Source organism: Salvelinus namaycush, chromosome 12 (assembly GCF_016432855.1).
Source record: "Salvelinus namaycush isolate Seneca chromosome 12, SaNama_1.0, whole genome shotgun sequence".
Lineage (NCBI taxonomy): Eukaryota > Metazoa > Chordata > Actinopteri > Salmoniformes > Salmonidae > Salvelinus > Salvelinus namaycush.
Window position 1 is genome coordinate 46679527 of NC_052318.1, and position 27666 is coordinate 46707192.

A 27666-nucleotide genomic window follows, 5' to 3' on the forward strand; every position below is an offset into this window, starting at 1 on the left:
TGATGTCATAAAGCTGTCCAGTACTTTAAAAATATCCTCTCATTGTTACGTCCGTCGTTAGAAGGAGACCAAGGCGCAGCGTGGTAAGTGTACATCTTTCTTTATTAAGATGAACACCAACAAAACAACAAAAGAATAAACGAACGTAACGTTCTGCAGGCTACACAGTAACAGTACAAAAAACAAGATCCCACAAACTCAGGTGGAAAACAGGCTGCCTAAGTATGATCCCCAATCAGAGACAACGATAGACAGCTGCGTCTGATTGGGAACCATACCCGGCCAACAAAGAAATAGAACACATAGATTTGCCCACCCAAGTCACACCCTGACCTAACCAAATAGAGAATAAAAAGGCTCTCTAAGGTCAGGGCGTGACACTCATATTGTCCTGGTTTCCAGTGGTTTGCAGAAGAGGATGTCTTCCTTAATAGGGCAAAGGGGGATACTTAGTCAGTTGTACAACTAAATGCCTTCAACTGAAATGTGTCTTCCGCATTTAACCCAACCCCTCTGAATCAGAGAAGTGCGGGGGGCTGCCATAATCGACATCCACATCATCGGTGCCCGGGGAACAGTGGGTTAACTGCCTTGCTCAGGACCAGAACGACAGATTTTTACCTTGTCAGCTCGGGGATTCAATCCAGCAACCTTTCGGTTACTGGCCCAAAGCTCCTACCACTAGGCTACCTGCTGCCCCCCATTAACGTAACGGACATATATCAGGAGCTGTGCCAGGCCCGCACATCTGTTGGCTCATCCAGCTGTAACGCATATAATTCACTGGCTTGTATGTGAAGCAGTAATTGTTTCAAAACATCTCCTTTTATGTCACTGATGCGTTGTGAAACAGTGTTGTTTGATGAAGACATTGTCTGTATAGTTTTTTTGCCTTTTCCCCCAGCAGTGTCCCAGCCATATTCGCGGCAGCAGGAATAATTAAGTCCTCCACAATAGTATGGGGCTTGCCTCCTAGCCACTCGGTAGCTCACCATATAAGACGCTTCTAGTCCCTTCTTATTAATGGTATCTATTACTTTTATACGTCTTACTACTCAAAAGTCGTCTTTATTCTTGCTCAAAAAACTTCCGTGGCTTATTTTTCAAATTGTCATGTTTCGTTTCTAAATGTCTGCGCAAGAGTGAAGTTTCCCACGAGAGAGTAACGGTTAATGTGATTGGATGTTAATTATTTGACTAGGCTACCTGTATTTGACATTGTGTTGTTATTTCGCTGGACACTATGGACACAGTGAAACGAGGCTACTCAGGCGAGAAAAAAACCTCACCCAAAAGTATAGCCCCGTTGGAAAACAGAAATGTACCGTTTGAAAATGTGAATCCCATTTTTATTTGGCGTACCCCGGACAGCATTGCACGTACCCCAGTTTGGGAATAGCTGCTGTAGACTATGTCTGCATTCCATGAAACACGAGATTGCTAGATTTGATTATGTGTGTTATTTATGCCTGGTTCTGTCTTTGGTTTGTTGACAGAGCAGAGCCCTCCAGTGATCAAGCTGAACTCGGTGATGCTGAGGGAGGCTGAGTGGACTATCCCTGTTGGTACCTCATCTTTCACCTTGACCTGTGAGGGCTACAGCACAGTTACCTGGTCTACCACAGCATTCAAACTCATGAGGAATACTAGATTGGGGAGTGTGATTACCACCAGGCGCCTTACAGTAGACTACACTGGCACATACAAGTGCATGTATGAGAACCAACCAGACCTCAGCTCAGAGGTCCACATCTATGTGAAAGGTAAGTGTGTAAGTATGGTCATATTCAGTGCTCAACCTGAAGACTCACATGCACCAATATATCACGTGTTATGTTCCTTATAGATCCCCATAACATCTTGGTGACCCCTCGAACCCTGGGAGATGTGAAGGAGGGCAGTGATGTTCTCCTCTGTCAGCTGACAAACCCCATAGCCACCGACCTATCCGTCCGTATGGCCAACGGAGACCCTACACCCCCCGACATGAACTACACTGTCAACCCAAAGAGAGGAATCCTCATCCGACATCTTCTGACCAGCCACAGCGCAGACTACGTCTGCAGCGCAAAGATCGATGGGGTCACGAGAGTCTCCAAAGTTGTCCCCATCTTCGTCATTCAAAGTGAGATGAAGTTGAATTCTGTGCATTTGTGTTTGTTGGACATTGAGGTTATTAGCCCCAAAGCATTTCAACACATCTAAACACTTCTCTACGTCTGTTCCAGGGTTGCGTTTGCCACCATCTGTGCTAATTGAGGTAGATGGGTATGTTCGTATTGTCGGAGAGCAGCTCCTGATCCCCTGCATCACTAGCAACCCTAACCACTTCTACAACGTGACGTGGAAACACTCCTCCCTCAAAGTCAGTTAAACAGTAGCCTATTTTCAATTCCTGTCATTAAATCATAGATGTTTTCCCTACTTACGTGTGCTTTTAACTTGTATGATACAGTATATTTCTGAAGATCTGAACTGATATGTTGGTGTTGTTTTTACAGGCATTGGACTTTTCACATAAAATGATACAAGAGGACCAGAGTAATCAAGTGCACATCACCAGTAGTGTGACTATCCCAGCTGTGGCCATGTCTCACACAGGAAACTTCACCTGTACAGCCATGAATGAGGCTGGGTTCAACAGCTCCACCACCTACCTGCAGGTTGTAGGTAAGCATTAGGGAGTGTTGATCTAGCGTCTAATATGTTTCACTCCACAGAAACATACAGTAGTTATGTAAGCCTGCAAGATCAGGATGGTAGCACGAGGCTAGTGTTGATTTCCACAAACACCAAACACGGAAACCTGTTTCAAAAGTGAAACTCAGCTCAGCATCCTCAAAGGAAATTGGGGTGAGACAATCTCAATTTTCAGTTTCGTTCAAGTTCGTGGTCACAATAACGTTCTCTCTCTATTTTCCCTCTCGCCTCGTCAGATAAGCCTTACATTAGGCTCATACCCCGCCTGTCACCAGATCTCTACTTAAATGGCTCCTTAGTTGAAGTGAACGAAGGAGAAAACCTTGAGATAAACATTCTAATCGAGGCGTATCCCCAAATCAAGGAGCAGTGGTGGGACATCCCCATGTCTCACAATCACAACATCTCCACTCATGACGACACATGGGCCGTCCGATACAATAACAGGTCATTGTTTTCCCCTCTAGTTTCACTGGACATGAGTTGTCTGATTCTGAATGTTTGTATCGCATCATTTATAATGATGCTGAGTAAATACAGGATCTATTTATTGAAACTGCTGTTATTTGAAACCGACTGATACGGTCATCCTGTAGGTACGAGAGCAGCTTGCTGCTACAGAGAGTGAGGTCTGAGGAGAGAGGCCAGTACACCCTCCACACTAGGAGCACATGCCTCAATGGCTCCATCACCTTCAACGTCCAAGTCTACCGTAAGTGATCTCACTCCAACGTGATCGGTCACATCAACATTCAAACGGGCAGGAAAATATGGACCGCAATTGTGACCCGATCTGAGAATGTGACGCCGACTTAAAAAGCGTGATGCTGTTTGTCCTCTCTGACTTGAGTAGAGAAACCCACTGCCATGGTCAGACTGAAGAATGTTACCACCCTGACCTGCACCGCCTCTGGATACCCAGCTCCCACAATCATCTGGTACCAGTGCCCAGGAATACAAAACACGTAGGTGTAAAAACTGATGATGTAAAAAGGGCTTTATAAAATACATTTGATTGATTGATTGTCGGTTCTCTAACTGGACTGCAATAGAACAATATCTTTCCAAGGCACAAGATGCAGAGAGAGCTGTTTCACTGTTCTGTGCTCATCCCGATGTTCCTCTGTTGTCAGGTGTGATGGTGACAATGACACCGTGGAGGTGCAGCCTCTTCTCACCAGCACCATGGAGGTGCAGAGTGAGCTGACCCTCAGTCCCTCAAGTACGGAGGTCACAGTGGAGTGTGTGACCTTTAACCTGGTTGGTAAAGAGCGGGACATCTTCGTATTGCGTAAGACAACCTTTGCAGATATACAATATACTGTACAAAGAAAAGTTGTGTGAGATTCTCACATGACGCTGGTTCTGTCACATTATGACTAGTATAAAAACAGCTACAGGTAGTCTTATTTCTAATATCCATTTTCAGTACTGAATAATGTCATGAGCTGACTTCAAGGGCATCAAATGTGTTTGCTGTTTGTTATGTCTTAGGTGTCCCTGCTGCGAGTACATCAACATTTGTCACGCCCAAGCTGTTCACACCCACTTTCATTGGAGCCACCAGCACAGCAGCCCTTCTCTTCCTTCTGCTTGTCATTGTCCTGTACAAATACAAGCAGGTAAGTTGCATTTACTGGCCCATTCACTGGCAATCAATGCCCAAAGACATGTGCATTTAGACCATTACACAACATATGTTTTCTCTCATAGAAACCAAAATATGAAGTCCGGTGGAAGATCATCGAGGCCAATGATGGGAATAACTACACCTTTATTGACCCTACACAACTTCCTTATAACAAGAAGTGGGAGTTCCCTCGTGATAAGCTGAGGCTTGGTATGATTTATTGCAGTTTTGGGGTTAAAAACAGAGACTAGTACACTAAACAGTAATGACTGACTGAATACTGTGTGTTCCAGGCCAGATTCTGGGAGCAGGGGCTTTTGGGAAAGTAGTGGAGGCCACTGCCTATGGTCTGGGGACCGATGACAACATGACCACGCGCGTGGCAGTAAAGATGCTCAAGCGTGAGTTAGCCTCCTCCTGTGTGTAAAATCTTTCCTGCAGCGTTGCATTTACTTTACAAAAGGGAGTCAAAGTTATTGTACAATAGTTAACTGTTATTGGATACTTGCTGTTATTGGATACTTGTACCGATCGTAGAAGAAGCACTACCTCAGTACAAAATGACTTCTCCTCCTCAGCAAGCGCCCACTCAGAAGAGAGAGAAGCTCTGATGTCAGAACTGAAGATCCTCAGTCACCTGGGATCTCATGACAACATTGTTAACCTGTTAGGGGCATGTACTCAAGGAGGTGCGACAAACTCTTTTCTGTACTTGTATTTCCATACAACAAGGTCAACATGACTTGGCGAGTGTCATTGTTAACCAAATCGATCATCCCATTTATTGTATTCGACCACACACAGGCCCAATGCTGATGATCACGGAGTACTGCAGCTATGGCGACCTGCTGAACTTCTTGCATGGCAAGGCCAAGCTGTTCCTGTACTCTATCCCGAGCGGACCAGGGACTCCAGAGGTTCCACGGGTTCCAGAGAACAGTGATCACTACAAGAACACATGTGCACAGGAGTCCCGTGTAAGGAGGTAGGCTGTACTGATCACGAACACGCCTCTCTAGTCTCAACTCACTCTTCTTTTTCCAGTCTCCCAGCAGAGACATTGTTCCTGTTTAAGTGAAAGCACACCAGAACGAGAAACAGATGTGAGACAAAGTTTCAGTCTCCACAAATGGTTTATGTAATGTGTATTCCACTCGCCAGTGACCTCATGTGCTCCAATTGTATTCATTGCTCTCTGCAGTGCCGTATCACGATCCACATTCTAACAAGACATGCATGCCTCTTCACACGTGTTTGAAACCACACATTATAATGCCTATATGCACAGTGTAGACCGTAGTGTAACCTTGTCATGTAGTAGGCTCAGTAACATGAGGACACAATGGGTATCATTAAAGGGTACGTTTACTCCGCAAGCTTAGCACTCCATCACAGCAAACATCATCAGCACATGCATACTCTTCTTCTACACATCACCACATCATCTCCGTAGGGATGTGCAGTACGCAAACGATTCTGTCACGTTCCTGACCTGTTTTCTCTTGTTTTTGTATGTGTTTAGTTGGTCAGGGCGTGAGTTGGGGTGGGCATTCTATGTTATGTGTTTCTATGTTTAGGTTCATTGTCATTTAGCCTGATATGGTTCTCAATCAGGGACAGGTGTTTTACGTTTCCTCTGATTGAGAACCATATTAAGGTAGGTTGCTCACACTGTTTGTTTGTGGGTGATTGTCTTCCGTGTTTGTGTCTGTGCACCACACGGGACTGTTTCGTTTGTTCGTTCGTTTGTGTAGTCTGTACCTGTTCATGCGTTCTTCGTGTTTATGTAAGTTCTCTAGTTCAGGTCTGTCTACATCGTTTATTTGTTTTGTAGTTTGTTGAAGTATTTTCGTGTTTCGTTTTTACTTTAATAAATATCATTATGTCTACATATAACGACGCTGCGCTTTGGTCCAATCCCTACTCCTCCTCTTCGGACGAAGAGGAGGAGGACAACCGTTACAGATTCGTTCTTTTTGAACGACTCTTTTTACTGACCCGAGAGTCATGACTCGTTCATTTTAGTCGTTTGACCTGCTAGTGCTGGCCGCAATGAGTCCTACGGCAGGATTGGTACACACTCCTCCACCACCAACTGCCTGTCATCATGCACGCAGGAAAATAGATCATGAGCATAGAGAATTAAAAAATACATGTTTAGAACTCATGATAGATCGCATGGTGCAAGAATGACTACAATAATAATATAATGGACACAGGTTTGTAGAACCAAAACATACACACCCTCTCCTCAACAAAATTCAATTCGGGAGTGAATTGTTTGGGGGGGGCTGCGGTTCACAAACGATTGTGCTAATCACCCTCACAGCATAGCTGACTCAAATGAACGAAAATGAGTCGAAATATGAATTATTTTGTCTGAACGAGTCTAAAAGATCAGAGTCAGTAAAAAGAGCCAAACTTCCCATCGCTACATCTCAGTGGGTTCTTCTGTTCTGTAATTCTGCCGTACAACAGAACAAAACTCTCAGTCCTCTATGTGTCTGCAGTGACAGTGGGATCTCCTGCTCCAGCTCAGACAACTACCTGGACATGCATCCAGCGCAGAGACCCAAACACTGTCCTATGGGTAATTAGCATCCTTTTACTCATCACAGTAACATAGAGAGGTTTGTGGAGTGGAAGTCTTAAGGTTGCAAAACTACTGGTAATTTACAAAAGTTACCAGCATTTTCAGTACATTTTGTAATTAACAGGTAATCTATTGCAAATTTGTTGATTTATACTTGACTAACTTTTAAACATGTAATCATATAAAATATATTTTTTCTTAATCTTTATATCTGTCCATATTGTCCATGAGGTTCTAGTTGATAGACTATATGGTTCAAGAAAAAAAATGTTAAAAAGCATCTAATCAACAATGACATTTTATTGTTGGGACTATAAGGTTCTATCTGCACAAAGCATAGTTCTGAGAAATTGAGCATCAAAATGTTTACAACCCAGATCTCAAGACTGTTTTGTAGTGAATTCTTCTTTCATAACCAATTCAGGTCTTCACCTTAAAGTACCTAAAGTGCAGAGTATCAAAAATACCTAGACGTTTGTAAAACAGTCTTCCTAGGGGGGGTGCAATCTCAGATAGAACCGTATGGCTGAACCCAATTTGACACAGAATGTTACAATTCTTTCAATTTCAATAGAACATAACAAAAGGTGGGAGATGTTGTCAAGAAACACAGGCATGTTTAATCATCGGACCCAGTTTTGCCAGCTGAATTTAAGAATCCACCACTTATTGTCATAGGAAAGGTCGCAATTTACGTGATAAAATGCCAACTGCCAGCCACAAAAGAAAATCAGCCAGGCTCTTTTACGCCCTCTCCCGAATGGTAGCTATAAATGCAGAGGTTGCGCACAGTGCAACAATATGATGAAGTGTGAATATTTCTGCCACCCACATACAGGAAAACGGTTCCAAATAAATGACATTATTACGTACTACACCACCCATGTTATCTACATGATTAAATGTCCATGTGGGCTGTTACGTCGGTAAAAACTCTCGTTCTCTCAAACAAAGAATTACTGAAACCAAAGGGATTATCCAGTCGCAGAACATTTTAATGACCTAAAACATGACATGTCCACCTTTAGATTATTTTGAGGATCTCTGTGTACTTTTCTCCGTTCATCTTTGCCTCGATCCTGACTAGTCTCCCAGTCCCTGCCGCTGAAAAACATTCCCACATCATGATTCTGCCACCACCATGCTTCACCGTAGGGATGGTGCTAGATTTCCTCCAGCCGTAATGCTTGGCATTCAGGCCAAAGAGTTCAATCTTGGTTTCATCAGACCAGAGAATCTTGTTTCTCATGGTCTGAGTCTTTAGGTGTCTTTTGGCAAACTCCAAGTGGGCTGTCGTGTGCATTTTACTGAGGAGTGGCTTCCGCCTGGCCACTCTATCATAAAGGCCTGATTGGTGGAGTGCTGCAGAGATGGTTGTCCTTCTGGAAGGTTCTCCCATCTTCACAGAGGAATTCTAGAGCTCTATCAGAGTGAGTATTGGGTTCTTGGTCACTTCCCTGACAAACGCCCTTCTCCCGATTGCTCAGTTTGGCCGGAAAGCCAGCTCTAGGAAGAGTCTCGGTGGTTCTAAACTTCTTCCATTTAAGAATGATGGAAGCCACTGTGTTCTTGGGGACCTTCAATGCTGCAGACATTTTTTAGTAACCCTTTCCCAGATCTGTACATCGACACAATCTTGTCTTGGAGCTCTACGGACTATTTCTTCGACCTCATTGCTTGGTTTTTTCTCTGACATGCACTGTCAACTGTGGGACCTTTATATAGACAGGTGTGTGCCTTTCCAAATCATGTCCAATCAATTGAATTTACCACAGGTGGACTCCAATCAAGTTGTAGAAACATCTTAAGGATGATCAATTGAAACAGGATGCATCTGAGCTCAATTTCAAGTCATAGTAAAGGGTCTGAATACTTATGTAAATAAGGTATCTGTTTTTTATTTTTAATACATTTGCAAACCTAAAAAAACTGTTTTCGCTTTGTCATTATGGGGTATTGTGTGTAAACCGATGGAGTTTTTATATTTAATCCATTTTAGAAAAAATCTGTAATGTAACAAAATGTGGAAAAAGTCGAGGGGTCTGAATACTTTCCGAAGGCACTGTATTTATTAATGTTCATCACACATTTGTTAAAGCGATAGTTCACTAAATTGACAAATACACTATATCCTATGGAAAACTAGCAACATTGCTAAAGTTTAGTTCTGGGTGATATATTTATCTGGTGTCTGACACCTGAAATCAGTAATCTATTTGCTAGTTATCAATAAACTGTAGTACATTTTTTATTTGAGTGAAATACCCCTTCCATGGAGGTTTTCATATTGCTATAGAACAAGTCAACAAAATAGCGATGCCTCTCCAATGGGCCTTAAACAAGCTGTAGGGCCGCTGCATTTATTTATTTTTACCACAAAGACCATTCTTCTGAAAAAGTGGTACTTGCAAAAGCAGACCAGAACTTATGATACGAATAATGAAGGACTTCTGCAAAATGAAGGTTCTATCTGCAAAATGTGTGGTTGGAGATAATTAGTATTTTTCAAGTCCCAGATCTCAGAACTGTTTTGTCTTCTTCTTTCATGACTCAATAAGTACATCACCTTACATACAATTATGTTCTATTTACCACCCAGCATTGTGTGATTGGATTGCAGCTAGAACCTTATAGAACCAAGTTCAAAGGTGTTGGCACAGATATAACTTTTTTTGTTCATTGTAAATGGACTTTTTCCACAAATCTGACATCTCACATGTGAAGGACCACCTAAAGAACAGCTTTATGTGAATAACCCATTTTTGACCAAAATGTCAGATAGATCCTTATACTCCCAAGGTCTCGATTTGCAAATAACTATGCAACGCTTTCAATGATTTACATTTTTCACAACTGATACCAATTTGGCATCAAAACATTTACAACAAAGACCTATTGGCATTGTAAAATAAATAGAAGTGTGTGTAATATATAAAGGATATTTCATGCTGAAACTCTCATATTAAACACCAATGGTATTCACTTAGTTGATGGGTTATATTTAGGATAATGTTTTACAGCTTTGTGATTCCATTTGTTATTTGATTATATTTGATTATTCTATACCTTTTATATGTTATGAAAATTCCATAAAAAACCTTGACTGTTTCCAAAATGTCAGTAGTTTACTGGTAAACTTCAAAGGTTACCTGAAATATACCCTCCCTTTGCAACCCTAGGTCTCATATACTCTTTCTCTCTCTCTCTCTTCCTGATAGGTTCCCTATGTGAGGATCCAGAGACAGGCACCTGGTCGCTGGACATAGAAGACTTGTTGAGGTTCTCCTCTCAGGTGGCTCAGGGAATGGACTTCCTGGCATCCAAAAATGTAATAGAACAAAACCAATGTAATTAATATCATAACTCATGTAGTGTAACATGCAGATGCACACACGTGCATATGAATGACGCCTATGTTGTCTCCGTGCAGTGCATTCACAGGGACGTGGCGGCTAGGAACGTCCTCTTGACCGATGGCCGTGTGGCTAAGATCTGCGACTTTGGCCTCGCCAGAGACATCGAGAATGACTCCAACTATGTGGTGAAAGGAAATGTGAGTAAATAACATATCAAGAAATCACTTTAGTTTTAGAGGCTCCGATCCTTGAATGATTGCGAACTATGATATGATGATCTCTAAAACTATTGTATTCCCAGGCCCGTCTGCCAGTGAAATGGATGGCCCCTGAGAGCATCTTTGAATGTGTGTACACAGTGCAGAGTGACGTCTGGTCCTATGGGATACTGCTGTGGGAGATCTTCTCTCTGGGTGGGTCACACTGGCATGCGATGACAAAAATACTGTCTTATGTTGAATTAATCAAAGTTTGTGTCCAAATGAAATATCTGAAATAAATGTTTGGTTGGTATTTCTAGGTAAGAGCCCATACCCTAATGTTGTGGTGGACACCCGGTTCTACAAGATGATCAAAGATGGATGCTACATGTCTCAACCGGACTTTTCCCCTCCAGAAATGTGAGTATTATACTTCAAGATGGGTATATCAGCGAAGAGATATGACATTACTTGACAGCCTGCTGCACTATCTGAAACTAATTGTTCTCCTCAGATACACCATCATGAAGATGTGCTGGAACCTGGACCCAACAGAGCGTCCAACCTTCAGTACCATCGTCCAACTTATCCAAAAGCTACTGCCTGACCAGCCAGACCATGTAAGATGGACTTAAGTGACACACTGCCTAGTGGTTGGGCCAGTAACCGAAAGGTTGCTGGATTGAATCCCCGAGCTGACAAGGTAAAAAGCTGTCGTTCTGCCCCTGAGCAAGGCAGTTAACCAACTGTTCCCCGGGCGCCGTGAATGTCATCGATTAAGGCAGCCCCCCACACCTCTCTGATTCAACTGCGGAAGACACATTTCAGTTGAAGTTGAAGCCATTCAGTTGAAGCCATTCAGTTGTACAACTGACTAGGTATCCCCCCTTTCACTGTAGAAAATATTTTTAAGGTTAGTCTCTCTCTTAGCATTCCACTAACTTATAATCATTCCCTACAGCTAGATATACTGTACTTCTCAAATGTATTTACAGTATGAGGATGAATATCATTTGGTGGGTAAAATGGTTTGGGTGACATCAAGACTTTTAATGTGATACTAAGTATCCTGACTTCTGCCAGACCTACAGGAATGTGCAGGATACGACTCCACAGCAGGAGGCAGGAGAGCAGGGGGACCCAGCTAAGATGAATGAGGATTGTGATCAGACACTGTACCAGGAGGGAGAGGAGCAGCCCCTGATGAAAAAGAACAACTACCAGTTCTGCTGAGAGCACATCAGGCCATCATCAATGACTATACATTCACATTAAAATCTGTCAATCACAGGCAAGAGATGGGTGGACACACACCAGTTTATCCAAATGTCTTGATTCTCATTGTACAGAACATGCCATACAGTAGCTGCCAGTAAGCAACATCGGGAACTAAGCTTTTATGCCTTGATCATGTTATGCCTTGATCAAATGACCAAAAGCTCATAATTAGGTCATATAAATGTAATTATCTTTAAAGCTGCAATATGTACGTTTTTGGGTGACCCCACCAAATTCACATAGAAATGTGAGTTATAGATCTGTCATTCGCAGTGAAAGCAAGTCTAAGAAGCAGTAGATCTGTTCTGTGCACTATTTCTATGCTTTTCCGTGCACAGGTTTCGTTTTTGCATCTTTCACTTTCTATTTTGTACACAAGATTCAAACAGCTGAAAATACAATACTTGTTGTTATTTCACAGCGGTTTAGACGGTACAATGATTCACAACACTATACTTGCTTGTTTTGTCATAAACTGAAATTAGGCATACTATTAGAATGTTAGCAACCAGGAAATGGCTGAGCGATTTCTAGATAATGTACCTTTAACATTTATGAGATACTTTACTAACTGATCTAACCGGCTTGATAAACTCGATGAATGTCTATCGGAAAAGAAAGCCAGTTACATATGCAGCTTTATGTTTCCAAAACTCCCAAAATTCTCAACACCAATTTTACTGAACTGAGATCAACGTTTCAGCATGCCTAAGCAGCACAAAAATACATAGTTATTGCAGAAACGTTTTACTATTATAGTGTATAGTAGCAACATAGTCTCTTTTGAAAGTTTCTCTTAAGTGTTTGAAAATCTGAAGTGTGTGAACTTCAATGTAACCAAATGATTTCTGTTTTTTGTCTTGCCTTTAGAGTAAGAAATGCTTTACATTCAACTGAAACCTACCGTGACTCTTGGCACTCTCAACACCAACTTCACAAGGTAGTGACCTGGAATGAATTTCAATTAACAGGTGTGCCTTGTTAAAAGTTCATTTGTGGAATTTCTTTCTTTCTTAATGCTTTTGAGCCAATCCGTTATTGTGCGGAAAACTTCAGGAACTTTCAAAGTTTCTTCAAGTGCAGTCGCAAACACCATCAAGTGCTATGATGAAACTGGCTCTCATGAGGACCGCCACAGGAAAGGAAGACTCAGGGTTACCTCTGCTGCAGAATATAAATTCATTAGAGTTAACTGAACCTCAGATTGCGTGAATCAGACCTTCATGGTCGAATTGCTGCAAATAAACCACTACTAAAGGACACCAATAAGAAGAAGAGGCTTGCTTGGGCCAAGAAACACGAGCAATGGACACTAGACCAGTGGAAATCTGACCTTTGGTCTGATGAGTCTAAATTTCAGATTTTTGGTTCCAACCACTAAAGGTGAATGGATGATCTCCACACGTGTGGTTCCCACCGTGAAACATGGAGGAGGAGGTGTGATGGTGCTTTGTTGGTGTCACTCTCTTATTTTTATTTTTTTAAATTCAAGGCAAACTTAACCAGCATGGCTACCACAGCATTCTGCAGCAATACACCATCCCATCTGGTTTGAGCTTACTGGGACTATAATTTGACTTCAACAGGACAATGACCCAAATCATACCTCCAGGCTGTGTAAGAACTATTTGACCAAGGAGAGTGATTGAGTGCTGCATCAGATGACCTGGCCTCCACAATCACCCGACCTCAACCCAACTGAGATGGTTTGGGATCAATTAGACCGCAGAGTAAAGGAAAAGTAGCCAACAAGTGCTAAGGATATGTGGGAACTCCTTCAAGACTGTTGGAAAAGCATTCCTCATGAAGCAGGTTGAGAGAATGCCAAGAGTGTGCAAAGCTGTCATCAAGGCGGTGGCTACTTTGAACAATCTAAAATACATTTCTTTTTTTTTGGTTACTACATGATTCCATATGTGTTATTTCATAGTTTTGATGTCTTCACTATTATTCTACAATGAAGAAAATAGTAAAAATAAAGAAAAACCTTGAATGAGTAGGTGTGTCCAAACTTTTGACTGGTACAGTATATACAGTGCATTCGGAAAGTATTCAGACCCTTTGACTTTTTCCACATTTTGGTACATTACAGCCTAAGTCTAAAATTCATTACATAAAACATTTTCCTCAATCTACACACAATACCCCATAATGACAAAGGGAAAAAAGGTTTTTATATTTTTTTGCACATGTATATAAAAAAATGAAATACCATACTCACATAAGTATTCAGACCCTTTGCTATGAGACTCGAAATTGAGCTCAGGTGAATCCTTTTTTCATTGATCATCCTTGATGTTTCTACAACCTGATTGGAGTCCACCTGTGGTAAATTCAATTGATTGGACATGATTTGGAAAAGAACACACCTGTCTATATCAAGGCTCGCACAGTTGACAGTGCATGTCAGAGTGAAAATCAAGCCACGATGTTGAAGGAATTGTCCGTAGAGCTCCGAGACAGGATTGCGTTGAGGCACAGATCTGGGGAAGGGTACCAAAAAATGTCTGCAGCATTTAAGGTCCCTAAGAACACAGTGGCCTCCATCATTCTTAAATGGAAAAGTTTGGAACCACCAAGACTCTTGCCAGAGCTGGCCGCCCAGGCCAAACTAACAAAATCGGGGGAGAAAGGCTTTGGTCAGGGAGGTGACCAAGAACATGATGCTCACTCTGACAGAGCCCCTCTGTAGAGATGAGAGAACCTTCCAAAAGGACAACCATCTCTGCAGCACTCCACCAATCAGGCTTTTATGGTAGAGTGGCCAGACGGCAGCCACTCCTCAGTAAAATGCACATGACAGCCCGCTTGGAGTTTTCCAAAAGGCACCTAAAGGACTCAGACCATGAGAAACTAGATTCTCTGGTCTGATGAAACCAAGATTGAACTCGAAGGCCTGAATGCCAAGCGTCACATCTAGAGGAAACCTGGAACCATCCCTACGGTGAAGCATGGTGGTGGCAGCATCATGCTGTGGGGATGTTTTTCAGCGGCAGGGACTGGGAGACTAGTCAGTATTGAGGGAAAGATGAACGGAGCAAAGTACAGAGATCCTTGATGCAATCTAGCTCCCGAGCGCTCAGGACTTCAGACTGGGGCGAAGGTTCACCTTCCAACAGGACCACGACCCTAAGCACACAGCCAAGATTTTTTATTTGTAATAAATTTGCAAATATTTCTAAAAACCTATATTTGCTTTGTCATTATGGGGTATTATGTGTAGATTGATGAGGGGGATTTAAACCATTTTAGAACAAGGCTGTAACGTAACAAAATGTGGCAAAAGTCAAGGGGTCTGAATAATGTCCGAATGCACTGTGTGTGTATACGCAACCCTAGATTTGTGTCAGGGCTATATCTCGTGGAAGTATGAAATAGTATGAATAACTTAATCAAAACACGTTTCAATAATTTCAATCATTATTTGAAAATGTTGGTAACCCCTTGTATGAAAGTGATAATTCCCTCAGAGCCGGTGTTTGGAGTGTTTGCCGGCCCTCAACTTCATGCCAATATATCCTACAAACACCGGCTTCTCGGGCATTATCACTTAAATATATACTGAGTGTACATACAAAACATTAAAAGACACCTGCTCTTTCCAGGTGACCAGGTGAATCCAGGTGAAAGCTATGATCCCTTATTGACGTCACTTGTTAAATCCACTTGTGTAGATGAACGTTTTTAAGCCTTGAGACATGGCTTGTGTATGTGTTCCATTCAGAGAGTGAATGGGCAAGACAATAGCTTTAAGTGCCTTGAACAGGGTATGGTAGTAGTTGCCAGGTGCACCGGTTTGTGCCAAGAACTGCAACACTGCTGGGTTTTTCACGCTCAACAGTTTCCTGTGCGTCTCAAGAATTCTCCACCACCCAAAGGACATCCAACCAACTTGACACAACTGTGGGAAACATTGGAGTGTTATGCTATGAATTTCATTGACTCCACATAACCAGTCACGGTAAAGGGTATATTTTCCCGTGCATATAACTTGTCTTGAGGAAGTCGAGGGTGTATACACATACCCAAAATGTGCATATTAGCTATTATTTTTACTGTCAGGAAGTGCTGAATTTTGCACAAATTTCTTGAAAACAAAGAGTCCAGACATTGCAAAAACGGTCAAGTTACTTCTGCTGTGAAACTATTTAGCAATTCTGGAAGATGACACCCTCCCTTCATAACCACAAAAACCATAAAAATAAGAATTCAGAAGAGGGGTTGGATATAAAAAGAAACGTAAGGCTGAGTGATGACAATCCACAGATGAATAACTGTAATTTATGCTGATCTTTCATGGACAGTTGCCCTACTTATCTCATTAACCTGTATGTGACTGTTTGTGACACTAGGGGGTACCATTGCACACAATTTATTAACAAAGTTCTAAGAAAATAGCCACTCAGCTACATCTCAGATTGACACTCACCAACATCCTCTCACTGTGTGGCCACCTCACGTACTTTCTATAGCCCGTTCTATTACGTCATTATGAGCCAGACAGCTTGGCAGAGCACTTGGAGTAACTTCAGACTAACCCGAGACCAACTTTTGCTTCTAATAAAACCCCCTCAGTGATACAATAGGTATGAAAGCGATGTCCACTGTCAGATAACAAAGAATTCTCCCTACTGTGCTCTCAGCAAAGGACATTGCTGTATTAACCTTTCGAGCCCTTTCCCAAACTTTCCTGAAAGCTTGGCATTTTACGAGACGTCTGAGGGCTATATTTGTCTGAGACAAAATAGTTTGAGAGGCCTTCTATATTTAAAGGAATTACAAAACAAAGCCAAATAAAGGCTTCGCTTTCAGGGTTGACATCTGAAAAGTTCTGAAACCTCCATCTCTAATGAGTACATACAGTAACATAGATCTGTCTTGGTTCTATGATAATGGTGTTTGGGCTCATGTTTTCCTGTGAAACCATTGAGGGCCCCAGGCCATGGCCCACAGTGTATGTGGGAGAAAGACAACATTCCATCGTGTTTCCTGCCATTAATCCAGAGCAGGTTCCTGGGAACCTGCCTGTCACTCACATCGCAGAGATTTACTGGGTCTGAGGCTGGATCTGAAAAGCTTCCGCCTTGTTCTCATGTCTCACCTGCAGCCTTTGTCTGTAACGTTACGCACTGGGATGACACTTCAATTATCTTTGTCTTCTTCTATTTGGCAGAATAAAACACATTTTCCGCCATCTGTTGCCCATCAACCCTTCGACGTGATTAGATCACATCTGCTAAGATAATCTACAGAGATCTATTGCATCTAACAGCGTGTCGTTTATGAACCATGTATACCAACTTCCTGCTTTACACATCCTTCAAAATGGACACGTGCACATTTAACGTGCCAATCCGACCATATTTGATTTTATTATCTACTTTATGGTTATTGTCTACCAATCCAGCCATATTGTAATCCACCTTTCCTTCACAACTTAGTCTTTGCCTCATTGTAGAGTTCACGTTTGGGAGTTGCGTTAGGTGCGTTAGGTGCGAGCTCCAACACGTCCCCAATAGTAAGGGATCTACCGCACACAGATATCTCAGATATGCACTGGCAAGACCTGCTACTGTGCACTACAAAAGCCTTGATCGCCTCCAGCACTAAAGGCACTAGCAAGATTTGTACTCATATAATTTGACATTTAAAAAGGGTATGTGGAGAGGAAGAGAGTTGTGGCTCGGGAGAGGAGCTGTTCAATACTACTGTGTCATGCAGAATATTGTCTAGTCTACAAACTGGAGCAATCTTTGGTAGTCCCAATGAAGAGCTGTTGAGCTTACAGCTTACGATGGCCAGCTGCTGGCTTTCACACTGCGATACCACTCGTCTTCCATCTACTTTGTCTGTTACTCCAACTTAGAGACAATTCATATACAGGACACTTGTGCACCGGTTATACAGTATGTTATGTGAGTGTGTCTCAGTTTGAAAACAACCAGCTGCCCCCCCCAAAAAAACTCCAGGCTACAGTATGTCTCTATCATCCAGGAGAAAATGGGGGAAACAGAGCAGCTGTTGGGAGGAAATGAGTGTTTTGGCTGTGGGAGAATTGAATTAGCCAGATATTGTAGATGGGGAGATGTTCATTAGGAGCAGGATTAACATGGCCCGACTTGAGAGGATCGAGCCCATTAAGTGTAATGACTGTGGCTGGCCAGAACCGAGCCATACTCGCTGCCTGGCTGGCTGTCCCCACGCCAGCAGCATGATGACGACAGATGTATAGCAGTTGTACACTAGGTGGACTCAAACAACCGCATTCAACAAGTAAGATGCGAGATTGCTTTGCAGATATTGATTAAAGACCATTGCATCAATACACTCGTCGGGGGAAAAAAAGGTGCTATCTAGAACCTAAAAGGGTTCTTTGGCTGTCCCCATAGGAGAACCCTTTGAAGAACCCTTATTGGTTCCAGGTAGAACCCTTTTGGTTCCAGGTAAAACCCTTTTGGGTTCCAGGTAAAACCCTTTCCACAGAGGGTTCTACATGGAACCCAAAAGGGTTCTACCTGGAACCAAAAAGGATTCTACCTGGAACCAAAAAGGATTCTTCTGTCGGGACAGTCAAAATACCCTTTCGAAACACTTTTGGAACCTTTTTTCTAAGACTGTACCAAGGAATCAGGGAAGTCAACTTCTCAGCATAGCCAAATTCAATGACTCAAAATTTGTAAATCATTTCATTCAGCATAGTAACTCATAAACAGCCCTATCTGTACAACTAAAATAATAATAAATGCCATTTAGCAGATGCTTATATTCAAAGCAATTTACAGTAATGCATGTGTACATTTTTACATATGGGACCCCGGCTTTACGAGCACTATGCTCTACCAACTTAGCTACAAATGACCACAACTCCTTCTGCTGCTCAAATCATCCATGAAAATAAACATTGTTGTACAGTTGGACGGACTATTCACTCACTAGATCACCATGCCAGCATTGACACCCATGTCAGGGATTCACAAAGACAGGCATGACATATCTAAAGTTTACTGTAGACTGTTAGCGATGGGAGGGTTGAGGAGGACAATCATACATCACATAGCCGTAGGGAGATCATGCAGTTTAGTAGGTTATGTTTTGATAGCATTGAATCATAGAATGAGTGCTTCTGCTTCTCCCCTCTTTACAGAACAGTACAGCAGACCACCCTGAAAAGCAGGAGGCCAGGTGGTATGGTGATAAGAGATGAGGCCAAGTCAGATACGAACACCTTTCAGGTGAAGCACATTGCCTCAGCATGTTATAGGGAAATATACAGAGTGAGCATTTGAAAATAAGAGATTATACTGTAGATATGGAAAATATAGCACCTTAAAAAGTGTGCTCAGAGACAACAGTACTCACTGGTACACAGGCACACACACACACACACACACTAACTCCCAGTCTGGAGAGGCGGTGGCAGCTCCTCCCAAAACAGAGAGAGTGAAAGAGAGAGAGAGAGAGAGCGAGAGAGAGAGAAAGGAGGGCACTCTGCTGAGGGAGCCTGCCTGCTGTCACATGTGTCTGCTTTCACTTCCTCTGTACTCGGGCTTCACAGGAGACAGACACAACCCTACACTCTCTCACCCCATCTGGACCTGCAGGACCCCTATGGAATCTGGCCTCTCAATCTCTACACCTCTTTCCTGATTAAGATCATCTACAAGGATCTGATTCCAAATACAAAGCCTTCAGAGGGAAACTCAAGGGAGTAGCGATGGGAATACTTGGAATGAAACAATGAAAGTTGTCTCACATGCTGTATGAAGTGAAAGAAAATACTTCCTGGAGGAAAATGCTGTGTTTGAAAGGCACTCTACGGGGCTCATCTTATCTCAAGGTCAGTTCCTGGCTAAGGAACGAGGAGATCCTTGTGCTCTGTGGGATGAGAGTTCAACTGTGGGGCATTAGCTGATCCTTCATCATCTCCCCCTCGTCCTCGTCCTGCTCCCCCTTTCATCACCGACACACTATGTGGATATTATCTTTAGTCATTTGGATTCTCAATGTCACCAATCTCACTCATGGATATGACTATGATGAGTACCCAGGTGAGGAGGACACAAAGGTGAGTAACTAACGACACACGCTGCTGCTTTTGGATGATGTGTCATATTGTACGGTACGGATAAGAATTGACCAGACAATGCTTTTTCTGATGAACCTTCATTATGCTCGGAACTCTGATTTCAGCACAGAAATAAGTAAGGCATGCGAAGGTAATAGACTACTGTTATTGACTAAATCAGTTTGTTGACTAAATGAGTTGTCTCAGTAGTAAAAAAAAATATATATAAAAAAAAGAGACAGGCGGTTTCCTTGTTACTCGTCAGTGCTTTCACTACAGCGGGTCTGTCTTTATTTGGCAATAAAACATCCTCCTCTGCTTGTGGCTACATTGTGCATCATTAAAGGTGAATGACTTAGTCATGTTGTACCTGTCTACTTCCACTATTGCGGCGGGTAGCAGACGTCTGCCTTTGAAAAGGTTGAATGGAGAGAGGGACTGTCAATGTGGACAAAAGGAGACGAGTGAGGTTGAACAGCAAAAGTGACTATGGATGGTTACAATTGAGTTGGCTACGTTGTTTAAATTGTGAGGTAAACTGACAATGGGTTGTGTGTGATGACAAACACTCACCCTGAGCACTACGAGCGATCGTGTGGGAGGCCTACACCGTTTATCTATTGGTCAGCCATGACCTCATGTTGCCAAGGGGATGACCCCATGTTGTGTGATCTGAGCAGGAGCTTACTGTCAGCCACAAGCGGAATCACACAAGCGGCTTACATAAAAGTCCACATTCAAAATGTGTATACTAAACATTAGAAGCAGCTACAGTGCCTTCAGAAAGTATGCATGCCCCTTGACTTATTGCACATTTTGTGTTACAGCCTGAATTCAAAAAGTATTAAATATGTATTTTTCTCACCCATCTACACACAGTACCACATAATGACAAAGTGAAAACATGTTTTTAGATTTTTTTGCAAATGTATTGAAAATTAAATACAGAATTATCTCATTTACATAAGCATTCACACCCCTGAGTCAATACTTTGTAGAAGGCACATTTGGCAGCGTTTACAGAGCTTTAAGAGCTTTCACACCTGGATTGTGCACTTGCCCATTATTCTTGAAATAAATTCTTCAAGCTCTGTCAAACTGGTTGTTCATCATTGCTAGACAACCATTTTCAGGTCTTGCCATAGATTTTGAAGTAGATGTAACTCGGCCAACATTCCCTGACTTCTTAGTAAGGAACTCTAGTGTAGATTTGGCCTTGTGTTCTAGTTATTGTCCTGCTGAAAGGTGAATTCATCTCCCAGTGTCTGGTGGAAAGCAGACCAAACCAGGTTTCCTCTAGGATTTTGCCTGTGCTTAGCTCCATTCCATTTAAAGCTCTCCAGTCCTTAATGATTACACACATACCCATAACATGATGCAGCCACCACTATGCTTGAAAATGGAGAGGGGTAATCAGTAATGTGTTATATTGAATTTGCCCCAAACATAACACTTTGTATTCAGGACAAAAAAATTAATTGCTTTGCAACATTTTTTGCAGCATTACTTTAGTACCTTGTTGCAAACAGGATGCATGTTTTTTGAATATTTTAATCTGTACAGGCTTCCTTCTTTTCACTCTGTCAATTAGGTTAGTATTGATGAGTAACTACAATGTTGTTGATTCATCCTCAGTTTTCTCCTATCACAGCCATTCAACTCTGTAACTGTACTCTGTAATTGTTCTCATGGTGAAATCTCTGAGCAGTTTCCTTCCTCTCCGGAAACTGAGTTAGGAAGGACGCCTGTATCTTTGTAGTGACTGGGTGTATTGATACAGTATCCAAAGTGTAATTAATAACTTCACCATGCTCAAAGGCATTTTCAATGTCTGCTTTTTTATTTTTTACCCATCTACCAATAGTTGCCCTTCTTTACAAGGCACTGGAAAACCTCCCTGGTCTTTGTGGTTAAATCTGTGTTTGAAATTCACTGCTTGACTGAGGGACAGATAATTGTATGCGAGGTAGTCATTCAAAAATCATGTTAAACACTGTTATTGCACACAGAGACCATGCAACTTATTATGTGACTTGTTAAGCACATTTTTACTGGACTTATTTAGGCTTGCCGTAACAAAGGGATTGAATACTTATTGACTCAAGACATTTCAGCATTTCATTTTGTTTTAATTGACTTGTAAAAAAAAATCTAAAACTTTATTCCACTTTGACATTATGGGGTATTGTGTGTAGGCCAGTGACAATTCAGGCTGTAACAACAGCAACAACATGTGGGGTGTGAATACTTTCTGAAGGACCTATAACGTATATTTGAATATGTCTGATAGTGAACTCAAGGCTTTCATCTGAATATGGAGACCTTTGATTGGAACAGACATAATAACCTTGTTCCTTATCTCTAGGAAAGAACTTGGCTGATCTCAATGGAAAAAAAATATGATCTTGCCTTGCTTTGTTTTCCTTGGGCTCAGACAGACACAGTGCTCCATACTGGCTCAGTTTCCATTGCATCCCTGACAGAAGTGACAGTCTAGCATTACCAACCTGGAGAAAAAAAAATAACAGCATTTGTTTCCATAAGAGATAATGACAAGGTAGCACCCAGGCTGCTTGGTAAGTGTTGATCTCTGAAGCAGACAGTGATAATGTTACAGTGATGCCCTTAGGGTTCTTATCATAGTAGTGACAGATTACAACTTAGTTACAGACAGTTCTGATTTATCAAATGGGCTTTATTACAAACATGTTTTTGTCTATATGTTGAGATACCCATCTGTGTCATTTTATATATTCTTTTCTACATAATATATTGCAGTGGATGATCAACATAAACTGAATTTTGGTAGGTCAAAGACACAAATTTGAAGTTCTCATTGTTCATTTTTCCCCGATTCCTCATCAGGCCCCGCTGGTTGGCGAAGGCCTTAGTGGTTTGGACACAGTCTCCAACGTGGACGAGCTGGTGGAGCTGCTGTACCCAGAGTATAGCCTGGTGCAGCACTGCCTACGTAGGAAAGCCTTGCACAACTCCCCTCCTCTCCATGCTGAAGACGATATCTGGGCCTGGGGCAAGCCCAGGGAGCTGGCACTGGTCAAGTCTGACAGCGCCATTGAAGGTAAGGCTCTTCAGTCGATTGGCCCAAACACCCATTGAGAGAGAACGTTGTCTTCCTACCTAAAAAGGGGGAACTGCTAGCGTGATAAACCATTTCTCCCCCCCCCCCCCCCCCCCAAACCCACAGATGGGAGCAGTACAGCTGTGTGTCGTCGTTAAAAGGAGAGAGAAAAGCCTGTGCTTATTTTCCTAACAGTTAAAGAGGCCCCTCACTCTTCCCTCCCCACTCATCAGAGACTGAGTGTTCTCTCTCTGCGCTCTAGTTGAATAAACTAGCTGTGTCTGCTTCCTGATCACAGGAGCTCATCACAGAAGATATAGGCCCTACTGGAGAGCTGATAAAGGCTGAGCGGACCATCATAACCTAAAGGACAATGATAGGAGGCGGCCTGGCCTCAGTTCACCCATTCACACAACAGACCTCCAGATGCTATTGAGAGAAAGTTGTAAAAAAAAAAAAAAAAGGGCACATTACAAAACTGTTGATCATGCTCCATTGCCTTTCATTGACCAACCCCAACCTCTATGAAATGATGCCAGAAACAATTCAAAGAAAGGACATCAAGATCCACAGACTAAAGCTAAGCAAACAGTCAGATCCAGTGACTAAAGGTCTTATGAAGGAAACAGTCACGCTGGACAATCGACCAGTGGCAGAAAGTAGGACATCAGATTGAATTAGAAGACATTAAACAATGATACTTTACAAGAGACATCCCAAGATGAAAGAGCTGGCACAGTGACGGGCAAACACAGTCAAAGCCATCTATTGTGTCCTTCCATCAGACAATATAACAGACGTTCATTGGCCAGACCCCAAGTTGTCTAAAAAGGTTAATATCATTAGGGGTTAGCTTTTCTCATTCCCCTCTCTTTGAGTATTTGCAGTCTGCTGTCCTCATATCCTGTCACCGAGACAAATTGCACATTATTACGGTGATCATCCAACAAGAGAAATTGCACTAAAAAGGAAATGATTTGTTGAATTCAATCTTTTAAAAATGGACATTAATCTTATATTTCCTACATAATGTGGCTTAGTGGGTGGCAGTGTGGTTCTGTGGTTAAGTTATTGGGATGGGCTTTCCAAAAGGAAATTGCCCAATACAAATCAAATTGTAGGTGGGGACGCTGTCAATGAGGCTGCAACCAATTAGCGCAGCAATATAGCCTAATAACGCAGCTACATTATTACCTGGGTGGCTTAAGATGGTCAATAACAGAATGTTCCTGACGATTCTATTCCACCATTAGTCAGGATATTCTCTAGACCTTGGTGGTCCTGTGTGGCTCAGTCGGTAGAGCATGGTGCTTGCAACGCTATGGGTTCGTTTCCCGCTGGGACCACCCATACGTAAAACGTACGCACGCTCAACTGTAAGTCGCTTTGGATAAAAGCGTCTGCTAAACGGCATATTGTATTATATCATCCCTGATAACCTGTCTCTGTTAACGTCACTCCACTCATCCCCAGTCATTCTGGAGGAGATCCAGCGTACCATGTGTACTCCTCGGGAGGTATGTCTGGAGGTGTCTAAGGAGTACCCGGAGAGCACCAGTCACTTCTACGTGCCTCGCTGTGTGTCTGTGCACCGCTGTGGGGGCTGCTGTCCCCAGGAGGGTCTGTACTGCACTAACACCAGCCACATCTACATCAACAAGACGGTGAGCAGCGGAGGACAAACTAGATATCATTCGACATTTTAAAATGACGCTACTGTACAGCGTAACACTTTACATCAAGTCGCTCTTATTCCCGCGTTGTACCAATGTCACAGCTAAAGTAACAACATTGTATTCAATAGACACAGAATCCGAATGTTAGTCATTGACACCGTGTTGTTTCCCCCTGTGGCCTCAGCTGGTGGAGTTGTCTCACCGTGACCGCTCTATGGTGATGGTGGCGTTCGTCAACCACACGTCCTGTGAGTGTCTGTCCAAGAGGCCCCTGCACTCCGTCATCAGGAGGGCCGCTGCAGCTCACCTCACCGTGTGAGTGAGTAGTGAGGACTAGTCAACTTTAAGACGTAACCTCTGACGCTGCCGATCGAGACACAATGTGTACACACACACATTTCATTATTATTAAAGGCCCATTGCAGTCAAAAAATTGGGGGGGTTTCTGTGTTTTATATAGACGGGTTGGCTGACAACGTCACAAAAATTGTGCGTGCGCATCGATGCCGCGCCAACAACTGTAACCACTCCCAGAAAAAGAAAAAAAAAGTTTTTTTTTTTTACAATTTTAATTGAAAACAATCACAGTAAGGTACTTAATTGTTACCCAGAAATTATTTGATATTGAGATAAAAATGGCTGCATTGGACCTTTAAGGAATACAGTATTTGATTCATATTAAACAATATCGTCCAATTTTAATGCAATGTAATAATATAGCTGACTGACTAAGCCAAGGATACTAAACCATTCCATCTAATCCTATTTTATGTGGACCAGCATCTGACGATGCAAGTGAATGAGCTAGACCATCAGCTATTCCGTCACAAGTGCTTTGCGTGTGCATTTGCTTTTGAACTGAGGCCATGGAGAAGAGGCCATGTTTCCCCCTGCTCTCTCCTCGTCTTTCGGTGTCCAGCCTAACTGCTCCAGACGGCTGTGTGTAGGCTGTCTGCCAGGCCAAGGCCAGCAGGGAGGAGGGCCAGGGGATTCAGTTCCCTCTCACAGACCGCCCATGGTGTCCAGCCCATTCACAGGAATGCTTTGTGAGAGTAGCGGTCCCCCTAAGCCAAGACCTCTGATCTGATCCTGGCCTGTGTGTCCCTCCTTCCCTCTCCAGGTGTTCCCCGCCAGATGTTCCCTGCAGTACAGGACTGGTCTGGGACCCCACCAGCTGCCTGTGTGTTCCCATGGACACAAGCTCCTTCTCAGAGAGAGAGCTAGGTAAGTTCAAGTAGCCCGTACCCATACAACCCCAGTACAGTCGTTTCCGTTTGCCAACACCGAGAGATACTGTAGCTCATAGGTCAGAGAGTTGGTAAATTAGAATGATATAATGCCTCACCGCATTGAAGTGAAATGTACTAAACCACATGTCTGTCTAGAGGTCAAGAAGTGACACTAACTAGCATCTCTCCTCTCCACCATCTGTTGCAGAGCCACTGGAGTCAGCCTTGCTGGAGCTGTGTGGCCCCAACAAAGTCCTGGATGAGGACAGCTGTGAGTGTGTGTGTCAGAACGGTCTGACGGAGGCCAGCTGTGGGCCAGGCTGGCGTCTAGACCAAGAGTCCTGTGAGTGTCTCTGTGAGGACCAGCCCGGCCCATGGACCTGCCCACCCAACCAACGCTGGGACCCAGATCTGTGTGGCTGTGTGTGCCGGGCAGAGTGCCCACGTAGTCAGCCTCTCAACCCAGAGACGTGCCTGTGCCAGTGCAGGGAGAGTCCTCACACCTGCCTGCTGCAGGGCAAGAGGTTCAACGCACACAACTGCAGGTAAAACAATAGACTCTAAACACAGATATTACAACAGAAGAGGGTGAAAGTTCAAACACTTCACATTTCATTAGGCCTAATGACACGGGTGGACATCCCCATTGCCATTTCTAGAAAACTATGAAGTACTATTCCCAGAACTATGACGCGGTCAAAGTAATAATACTCGCTTGACCTAAGTGTGACAACTTGGGAACACATAGTATAAAGCTCTAACTCCTATAGCTACAGGTTATTTTCATTTGGCAAGAGCAACACACAACCTGTTCCACTTAAAGAGGAGACAGAGAGGAATTAAATAGACGAAACTCAAACTTAATGTGAAGTCTGAATCCAGATACTGTATCGGTATCATGAGCAATACGAGTTTCAGTGGAATCTGTTCAAACGTAATGATAATTACACAAATATTATTTCACACTTCCGGATAATGACAAGACATCAATGTGAAGAACTACTCCAGCATGAGAATTCATATCCTGTTTTTCGTCCCTTCACAATGAATCTGGATAAGCGAGGCAAGGCACCTGCCACATTTCTTTGGAATGTAGAAACCAGATTTTCCAGAAAGCACAGAATTCCCCTCTCTTGCGAGAGATAAAACATTATTATTTTTAATGTTCTATCCAAACATTGGAAAGAGTTAGAGCATGTTTTATCAATGAGACAATGGGGATTGGTCCGAGATCACACACACAACTAGCTTACACACGCAGGGTCATGCAAGTGGGTCACAGTTGAGTTGAAGCTACAGTACATTGCGTAAAACCAACTGTTCTGTCGGTTTCTCTTCCCCTCCACCAAGCTGTTACCGGCTGCCCTGCAGAAAGCCACACAAGAACTGTCCAACTGGCTTCTACTACAGCCACTACGTCTGCCAGTGCATACCCAACCACATGAGGTCAGAGGAGTGGAACTGACAAAGCTGGTGTCACTAGCACTGGTGCCAAACTGCAATGTACTGTAACTGTATGGTGAAATAGAGCAGAAATGAAGGCTGACCTGACTACAACCATTGTCCACATGGGCCGGAATGGAGAAGAACGTGTGGCAGAGAGGAGACTGACCAAATGGTATTCTATACTCAACAATAATATAAACACAACATGTAAACTGTTGGTCCCATGTTTCATGAGCTGAAATAAAAGATCCCAGAAATTTGACATTTGCACAAAAAGCTTATTTCTCACCCCCCCCCCCCCCCCCCCCCCCCAAAAAACACACATTTGTTTACATCCCTCTTAGTGAGCATTTCTCCTTTGCCAGGATAATCCACCCACCTGACAGGTGTAGCATATCAAGAAGCAGATTAAAC

At 42.9% G+C, this 27666-nt stretch overlaps 2 protein-coding genes across 2 annotated transcripts; both read left to right on the top strand.

Annotated features, from left to right (window-relative positions):
* The first annotated feature begins 1501 nt into the window (after positions 1-1501).
* On the top strand, positions 1502-12894 carry LOC120056654 (macrophage colony-stimulating factor 1 receptor 1-like). The gene is made up of 20 exons (XM_039004866.1): positions 1502-1763; positions 1847-2125; positions 2229-2365; positions 2502-2670; positions 2937-3147; positions 3297-3412; positions 3554-3665; positions 3834-3991; positions 4195-4322; positions 4414-4540; positions 4624-4731; positions 4909-5019; positions 5135-5315; positions 6841-6920; positions 10142-10251; positions 10354-10476; positions 10581-10692; positions 10800-10899; positions 10994-11099; positions 11563-12894. The coding sequence occupies exons 1-20, from the start codon at positions 1532-1534 to the stop codon at positions 11710-11712; spliced, it is 2850 nt and encodes a 949-aa protein (XP_038860794.1). The 5' UTR covers positions 1502-1531; the 3' UTR covers positions 11713-12894.
* A 6890-nt stretch (positions 12895-19784) lies between these two features.
* On the top strand, positions 19785-27500 carry LOC120057607 (vascular endothelial growth factor C-like). The gene is made up of 7 exons (XM_039006178.1): positions 19785-19805; positions 22688-22901; positions 24375-24565; positions 24762-24892; positions 25698-25801; positions 26015-26351; positions 27157-27500. Exons 1-7 carry the CDS (start codon positions 19785-19787, stop codon positions 27269-27271), a joined length of 1113 nt encoding a protein of 370 aa, XP_038862106.1. The 3' UTR covers positions 27272-27500.
* The last annotated feature ends 166 nt before the right edge of the window (positions 27501-27666 follow it).